The sequence below is a fragment of the Salvia hispanica genome, chromosome 3 (assembly GCF_023119035.1).
Source record: "Salvia hispanica cultivar TCC Black 2014 chromosome 3, UniMelb_Shisp_WGS_1.0, whole genome shotgun sequence".
NCBI classification, from domain to species: domain Eukaryota; kingdom Viridiplantae; phylum Streptophyta; class Magnoliopsida; order Lamiales; family Lamiaceae; genus Salvia; species Salvia hispanica.
The window spans coordinates 18,041,202-18,049,957 of record NC_062967.1 but is presented as its reverse complement, the minus strand read 5'-3'; the positions used below and the strand labels follow the sequence as shown (position 1 = coordinate 18,049,957).

At 38.1% G+C, this 8,756-nt stretch overlaps 1 protein-coding gene across 6 annotated transcripts; it reads left to right on the top strand.

Annotated features, from left to right (window-relative positions):
* The first annotated feature begins 231 nt into the window (after window positions 1-231).
* LOC125213882 (cullin-4-like) lies at window positions 232-8,499 on the top strand. Of its 6 annotated transcripts, XR_007175036.1 has the most exons (19): window positions 232-639; window positions 2,057-2,172; window positions 2,241-2,587; window positions 2,728-2,908; window positions 3,037-3,159; window positions 3,251-3,538; window positions 4,011-4,136; window positions 4,247-4,348; window positions 4,443-4,496; window positions 5,091-5,197; window positions 5,277-5,337; window positions 5,424-5,555; window positions 5,658-5,795; window positions 5,866-5,946; window positions 6,037-6,117; window positions 6,211-6,291; window positions 6,916-7,044; window positions 7,137-7,186; window positions 7,329-7,849. XR_007175036.1 is itself a non-coding variant. In XM_048114660.1 (18 exons), exons 1-17 carry the CDS (start codon window positions 318-320, stop codon window positions 7,027-7,029), a joined length of 2,454 nt encoding a protein of 817 aa, XP_047970617.1. In that variant the 5' UTR covers window positions 232-317; the 3' UTR covers window positions 7,030-7,044; window positions 8,274-8,499. The 6 variants fall into 6 exon arrangements, 4 of the variants coding, with proteins under 4 accessions (XP_047970617.1, XP_047970618.1, XP_047970616.1 ...); XM_048114660.1 differs by lacking the exons at window positions 7,137-7,186; window positions 7,329-7,849 and adding an exon at window positions 8,274-8,499; XM_048114661.1 differs by lacking the exon at window positions 7,137-7,186.
* Window positions 8,500-8,756: the final 257 nt, after the last annotated feature.

The following is an 8,756-nucleotide window of genomic DNA, read 5'->3' as shown; positions in this document are numbered from 1 at the left end:
TCTCCTCATTAAAATATTCAACTACTTTTTTCCTTTTACTTGATTACACCTAACAACACTTCCTAAAATCCCGTACCACTCAAGAATGTGACAATCTTGAATGGAATGAAGGGAGTACTTTATACACTAATAAATTTAAAATATAAAAATAAAAATAAAAATAAAAATAAAAATAAAAAACACGTTACTCCATTTTCCATCAAATTCAATTGTAAATAATTGATTGCAATTCTGTGCAAAATCAAAAAGAGCTTCTTCTCCCCTATAATGAGGAAGAGCTGGAGCTTCCCTTGAGCAGATTCATCACTCTTTCTCTTATGTCTCACCCCGCCTCCACCTCCACCTCCAACCCCAGCAAACGCTCCTCCTCCCCTCATTCCGCCGCCGCATCTCCAATTCTCCCCGCGATGAAGAAGGCCAAGTCTCACAATACTCCCCACGTCCACTTCTCCGACTCCCCCGCCCTCTCCCCGATGATTGAGGACGATCCTGCCGACGCCGCGCTCGGGGCCTCGTCCCCCTCCAGCGCCTTCGCCCGCACCGGCACCGCCTCCGCCGGCGGCGTCACGGCCAATTTGTCTAGGAAGAAGGCCACCCTTCCGCAGCCCACGAAGAAGCTCGTAATTAAGCTCAATAAAGGTTTTTTTTATTTTATTTTTAACTTTGGGGTTGGATTTTTGGGGGGCATTTCGGTGCTGCTGATTGTGAAATTGGCTAGTGTGTATTGAGTGTGGATGAATTTGGTGAGAGATTTGGAGTTTATTGGTCGAATTTTTGCAGTTTGTGCTTGTTTGAGGATTTTTAGGGTTTTTATATGTTTGCCTGATTGGGGTCGAATTGCCGTTTTTGAGGTGAATGAATTGATTTTTTGAAGCACTCGGGGTTGGACTCTAATGTGTTTGTAGTGTGCGGAGATCTGGGATTGTTTCGACTTCTAGAAATAGATTGAGTGGATTTTTTTGTTTCATTCTACTGAAATGTACCCTTAAAAAGTGAAATTTAGGAGTATTTTTCTAGTTTTGGTGTTTATGATCTTAATTTAGGAGCTGGAATATAGTGTCCTTTTCAGATATAAATACTGGGCCGAATTTCTGATGGTTTTATGAAGTAACCTGCATATAAGAAATAGGATAGGAATTTACTGGCTCTCGGATTTTGTTTCTTTGGCTTTACTGTTAAATTGGATGTTAAATACTCAAATTTTATATGGAGGTAGTTATTGGCTTTTGTTCTTTGACAGTTTTCTGTAGAATATATCCATCTGGAATTTAGTCAATAATAAGATTGAATCTAAATGGATACCTGAATGGCAGAAACATATAAGTAGTAGATAAACTAATCGCTAGTCACTTTCTAATTCTAGTATGGTATAACTGTGGAATTCTGCTACAAATAGTAAGTTGGGAGGAGTGTTTTTCTTTAATATCCACGGTGTCATGTCAATTGCTGTCTTTTAAGATTGTCTTCTTCAAGAATTTTGGAATTTGAAATATCAGTTAGCAGAAGTTGCAAGCAGATGAGATATACAAATGGATACTGTGCTAACAAGAAATGTTGTTCATGAAAGTTTGTCAGGGATCGCATTTGAACTTTTGTAAATATGATGTAAAAGCAGCTTGCTTAAATTAGGTTTATTGAGTCCACTAATATGTCTTTCTTGTGTAAAAGGATTAGAGGGGCTTAGTAGTCACTTTTGGTGTATTGCATTCTATCTTGGTGAGGCATAAGTTAAAGTTGCATTCATGATGTGGGAAGATTTAACTTCTAGATGTAAATTTTAAGCTGTTCATTCATACACATCTATTGATGAATGTTACCTTGATGAAAGCGGACAGATTTGAAACTGTAGAAAATTTGTGGGATGCCTGCTGTGCAAATTGTAACTGCATTTTCTTTTATTGTTAAATGTGGTGTGAATGATAATGTGGAACCGGCAGATAATGGGACCGTAAATTTGAAAAGTGATAGCAGACTGTATTCAACTGTTTCAGTCTCATGTAAAATCTATGATAATTTTCACAAGTTTTTATTAGTTCCTGTTTTTTTGTTTCTGAAGCCAAACCGATGCTGCCTGTTAATTTCGAGGAAAATACTTGGGCAACACTCAAGTCGGCTATCAGTGCCATATTTTTGAAGCAACCCAATCCATGTGACTTGGAGAAACTCTATCAGGTAAATTTATGCTCTATTTTCTCCCTCAGGGTATCAGTAAATGCTGATTCGGTGATTATCATCTTAAGGCGGTGAATGATCTTTGCCTGCACAAAATGGGGGGTAGTCTCTATCAGCGGATCGAGAAGGAGTGTGAAACCTATATATCTTCTGCCCTTCAATCTTTAGTCGGCCAAAGTGAAGATCTGGTTGTTTTCTTATCACTTGTTCAGAAGCAATGGCAGGATTTTTGTGACCAGATGCTGATGATCCGGGGTATAGCATTATATTTAGATAGAACATACGTGAAGCAAACACCGAATGTTCGCTCATTATGGGACATGGGCTTGCAGCTTTTCCACAAACATCTTGTCCTAGCTTCAGAAGTGGAGCGTAAAACTGTATTCGGTCTTCTAAAAATGATTGAGGGTGAAAGGTAAGTTGCAGCTTTCTTGTTTACACACCTTTTGTTTAATGACGGTCGTCCTTACAGCTTTCGCCTATAACTGTGTAGCTCTTCACTGGTTTAAGAATTGCCTCGATTCTATATTAATCGCCTAATTTTCTTAACTGCAGACTAGGCGAAGCAGTTGATAGAACTCTCCTTAATCATCTATTAAAAATGTTTACTGCATTGGGTATCTATCCAGATAGCTTCGAGAAGCCATTCCTTGAAGGTACATCTGAGTTTTATGCAGGCGAAGGTGTTAAATACATGCAACAAGCAGATGTTCCAGATTATTTAAAGCATGTAGAGGTACGAATTCTTGTTGCTTTGAACATTAAATCTTCCCTGCTTCGTCGAGCTCAATCCATGTGTCATTTAGTAATGTGTTTTGTGTCCTTCAAGCACTGTTAGAAACTTATATGGCTGTGTTTTCCCAGATGAGGTTGCAGGAAGAAAACGAAAGATGTCTAATTTATCTCGATGCAAATACAAGAAAGCCACTTGTAGCCACTGCAGAAAGGCAGCTGCTCGTACGCCATGTAACTGCCATTCTCGATAAGGTGGCTGTTTTGGACACAATTACAAACAGAAATAACTTTCTTTCCTCGTGCTTATGTAAGAATAGCCTAGTAATCCTGAACTACTTTGCAGGGTTTCATGACACTTATGGATGGCAAGCGTATCGAAGACCTTCGGAGGATGTATATGCTCTTTTCCAGGGTTGATGCTCTTGAATCATTGAGGCAATCCCTGAATCAGTATATCCGAAGAACTGGTCAGAGTGTTGTCATGGACGAAGAGAAGGACAGAGAGATGGTGTCGAGTTTATTGGAATTTAAGGCTAATCTTGACAGAATATGGGAAGAAAGCTTCTCCAAAAATGAAGCGTTTAGCAACACCATCAAAGATGCATTTGAACATCTCATTAATATCCGGCAGGTATATGAGCAGGGAAAATATGAAAGAAATTATTGGCTTGTTTGCTTCCAATTATCATTTCAACATTACAATAAAATCATGTTTCATATCATTTTCAGTTAGTGCTTTTGATGGGGCCTACCTAAATTTTTTTTAACTGTATATATCATTGTAGTGGAACCCCACTTACACCTTATTCTTTGATTCTTTCTATCTAACCATGAATCCGGTGCACAACTTGCATAAATTTAAAGATTAAAATAGTTTTAAATTTTAAAATAAATCATCCAAAACATATCTCATCACCTCATAGAAACTAGGGCAACATTGTGAACTCAGATGGTTAAATTGATCACTGGGGTTGGTTTCATGCACTGGTGTAAATTCTTGTTTCTGATTAGACTGGAAGCTGAACTTCCGTAGCCATTCGATTGAGTCATGCTGATCTGATCAATTTATCTTATTAACTGCCTGATAATACGCTCTCTTCCAGAATTGGCCTGCTGAGCTAATCGCCAAATTCGTTGATGAGAAGCTTCGTGCTGGAAACAAGGGTACCTCAGAAGAGGAATTGGAGGGTACACTTGATAAAGTGTTGGTCTTGTTCAGATTCATCCAGGTGAATACAAGCTTGCAAGCTTTAATTATGATCTGAATTCTGTCATTGTTCATTTACTTTGAAACTTAGCAAATTTTGTTGCCAAATTGTATTTCTCACTCCTTTATTAGGGCAAGGATGTATTTGAAGCTTTCTACAAGAAAGATCTTGCTAAAAGGCTCTTGTTGAGTAAAAGTGCTTCTATTGATGCAGAGAAATCTATGATTACCAAGGTAACCTTTACTTTTCAGTATATTCCTCGACTTGCACCAGTTTTATTTTATTTTTATCAGCCGGCAAGTAAAAGATTGTGATATATTATTGCAGTTGAAAACTGAGTGCGGCAGTCAATTTACAAACAAACTCGAAGGAATGTTCAAGGTGTGTATCAGTTTTGTATTTGAAAGCTCGATGGCTAATGTATTTATAACCACAATCTTTAAATAGCAAATTTGATACGATACCACATCGGTTTCACACGAAAGTGTGGAATAGCATATAAGAGGGAGTCAACCCTTTACCTTTGACCATGGTTTAGGGTTAAGTTACGGCTTCCTATCTTATATGTTTATCAATTTGGTGCGGTGAACGTGGATCCGGATGTCCTACGGAAAGGGGCTACCCGTAGGTGTGACCAAAGGAGTGCCACTGAAAAATGTGGGCCCGAAGGGAAAGGGCAGCAAAGGGAATGGTGGGCCCGTGGCTTTGGGTTTGCCACCTTGCGTGGACGTCCGGTTTAAAAGAGGGATGGATTGATACGATCCCACATCGGTTTCACACGAAAGTGTGGAATAGCATATAAGAGGGAGTCAACCCTTTACCTTTGACCATGGTTTTGGGTTAAGTTAGGGCTTCCTGTCTTATATGTTTATCAGAATTATTCAGAATGTGTATAAGTTTTGGTTTATTGACCCATTTTCCAAAAAGTTCTAACACTCTAGGGGATATGTTTGAATTGCTTCTGCTACAATCCAGGACATTGAATTGTCTAAAGAGATTAACGAATCATTCAAGCAATCATCTCAAGCTCGGACAAAACTCCCGTCTGGGATTGAGATGAGCGTTCATGTCTTAACCACTGGGTAAGTTGCATTTTATTGCTTTCCTATTGATATCAACAACCTCACATACTATTCACTTGGTCACTCAAAAAATCTACAGGTATTGGCCGACCTATCCTCCCATGGATGTACGGCTCCCGCACGAGCTCAATGTTTACCAGGTTTGATAGGTTTGTAATTAATTAAGCATTACTGAATTCTACTGTCTCGTGGAATAACGTCTCCCATGTCGACCTTTTTTTTTCAGGACATTTTTAAGGAGTTTTACTTGAGCAAGTATAGTGGGAGGCGATTGATGTGGCAAAACTCGTTAGGTCATTGTGTTCTTAAAGCAGATTTCCCGAAGGGTAAAAAGGAGCTCGCTGTTTCTCTGTTTCAGGTCAGTTTTATAAAGATTATAAATTCTGCTGCTATACAAGTTTCTCTTCTTTCCATTTGGCATTGTCTTTAATTATAATCTCACATTTGTTCTGTGACACAGACTGTTGTATTGATGCTGTTCAATGATGCACTAAATCTTTCCTTTCAAGATATAAAAGAAGCTACAGGTATCGAGGATAAAGAGCTGAGGAGGACTTTGCAGTCCCTCGCGTGTGGAAAGGTTCGGGTCCTTCAAAAAGTGAGTATTCATTCTCTTTTTCTTGGCCATCGGAAACTATTTCCTTTCAGTAATAGAACTGCTCTTGCAGATTCCTAAAGGCAGAGATGTCGATGATGATGATTCCTTTGTCTTCAACGATCAATTTACTGCTCCACTTTATCGTATAAAGGTAAGCCACTTTTTTTTCTCATTGGTGATCCTTGCGATTGACAATCTTATTAGTATAGCGGATGACATGGCTGACCAACTCTGTAAGCAGGTTAACGCGATTCAGATGAAGGAAACAGTTGAGGAGAACACAAGCACCACAGAAAGGGTTTTCCAAGATCGTCAATATCAGGTCTGATCAAAGACATCTAATCTGTTTCTTTATTGATATCATCTTGTTTCATCCACTAATTCAGTTGGCGCTTTACTATTCATGATCGTACAGGTCGATGCTGCTATTGTTCGTATAATGAAGACTAGAAAAGTACTGAGCCACACACTACTGATCACTGAACTCTTTCAGCAGGTAATGAAAATGCTCAAACTCTACATATATATTCTGTCTTGATACCGAGTCTATTTATCCTAGGGTAGAGCGATTCGGCTCGGTTTGGTTCGGTCTGTTAGAACTTAGAAGTGACTCTCAACTTGGTTTCTTAATTTTTTATTTTAAATTTTAGCACCAAAATAAGTAACATAACATCCCAAATTCTACATGAGCAATCTTAAAGTTTACGTATTTAATTTTGTGTTAGCAGAGATGTGAAATAACAAAAAATCGAAATAAAATCACATTTGAATCTGGTCGGTTAGTTGCCACCTGAGTTTTCGGGGCATAAAACAGAATTGATCAAAATCAAACAGAGTCTTCCCCCGTCCCATAAAAATATGGGCAATTGATATGGCATGAGAATTAAGACAAAATTGGTAAAGTAAGAGAGAACAGAAGGGTAGTTAAAGTAGTGTTAGTGGATAGTGAGACCCACACATTATTAGCAGTGTTTAATGGTGGTATAAGTTGTAAATAAGCTGATGTACATGGGTAATATATTGGGATAACTTTCCAAAGATGGAAAATGCACATATTTTTATGGGACGGAGGGAGTATAAAGATTTGATTTGGTTCACCTGTCTTTTGTTGATGATACAGCTCAAGTTTCCAATAAAACCGGCTGACCTGAAGAAGAGGATTGAGAGCCTCATCGACCGAGAGTACCTGGAGCGCGACAAAAACAACCCACAAATATACAACTACCTTGCGTGAAAAAGTCATGACAAGGTAACATCATTTTTCCTTGTAAAAGCGGCATGGGACATACGCGGTTTGATCAACATGTTCAAAGCTCATCGATCCGATAAAACTGTGTACAGGAATATATAGCTGTTTCCAATCTCTTCTCTTTTTTGTTGTCATGCTCAATGTAAGTATATTTCCTTAAAAAAAGTTGCCTTAAATCTCTGAACAAGAAGAGTTAATACTCATTTCAATAGATTTTACACTTTATTCTCTCTTATACCTCCAGCTTATAAATTTTCGCATGTGCCTATTGTCGTTGTTTTCAGAGATGTGAGAATACCTTAAACATTGCAGCAGCCCACCTCTCGTAGGGTTCGTGAAATTAGGTCATGTAGTTGCTCTACTGAATAAACTACGTTCCTGTAATGTTTTCCCTCATCTTGTGGATGCTCGATATATGTTAATTTTGTATTTGGTCGTGATTGGAACTCAAGAGTCGACCTTAGGTCATGACGATTTGAGCTGCAGACTGCAGTATGGCACACGTGCCAAATTCATAGGTAGCTCGCTATAGTATGTTAGCCTCAATCCACCATTAACCTTCTCCACAAGCAAGACAGGTTGAGAATGGAGCGTGCTCTGATATCACGTGTTGTCTGACTACTCTTTCACGAACGCGGATTGGGAGTTGGATTCGTTTTTCGTGATTTGTTTTGCAAAGGCTTGCTTATAGAAGAGAACCAAAGAAATCGAAAGCACATGCTAATTTGTATGGTTTATATATATGGAAGTCAAACAGTACTATAATTATAGCAGGATCACACTTATATTATTGATCTTTTATCTATGTACCTTGTTAAGGAATATAAGAGCATATAGAGCCCCAAATTTGGCCGGCCGTTTTGGGGCTCTATTGCTGGTGGAATATAAGAGCATGTAGAGACCTATCTTGTAGTTAACTCAAAAAATAAAGTAGAGATGAAAAGAGAATAGAGGAAAAAAGAGAGTAATAAAATAGTACAAATGAAGTATTTTTTATGTTAACAATAGATTTTTTAACCATTATTAATACTCCCTTCGTTCCATAGTAATGGAAGCGTTTTTTTTCGTCACCGAGATTAAGAAAAAATGTGTTAGGTGAGTTAAGTAAAGGGAGAGTAAAGTGGAAAATAAAAAAGGTAGAGAGATGAAAAGAGAATAAAGTAAGAGAGAGTAAAGTAGGTGTGGAAAAATGTGTTGACCTTTACTAAAAGGAGAAATGACTCTTGCAGCAAAAGGTGATGCGGTCACCCTGGCCACCCCCACACCCCGGCCCGACAGTTTATGAGGGGGTTCAATCAGGGTACATAGCGGCCCGTTAGAGAGGAGACCTTCAACCCACTGTCCTGACAGGAGCCCATCTCCAAAGGCCTCACACTTGTGCCTGAGAGAAGGAGAAATGACTCTATCACTGTGGAACGTATCAAAATGGTAAAGTGACTCTATTACTATGGAATGTATCCCTCCATCTCTTAACTATCTCATCCCTTAACTATTCATTCAATTTCATTTTTTATTTTTATTTCCAACAAATTCAATTAATATTTCATTGAAATATTAAGTTAATACTAATAATTCATTAAATCATTAAAAACCATAAAAATTACAACATCCGAAAATACGAAAAATACATAATTGAAATCTCATGGAGTATTTTTAATTTTAATTTTTTAATTTTCGATTTTTATTACAATATTGAAAAATACAAAAATTAA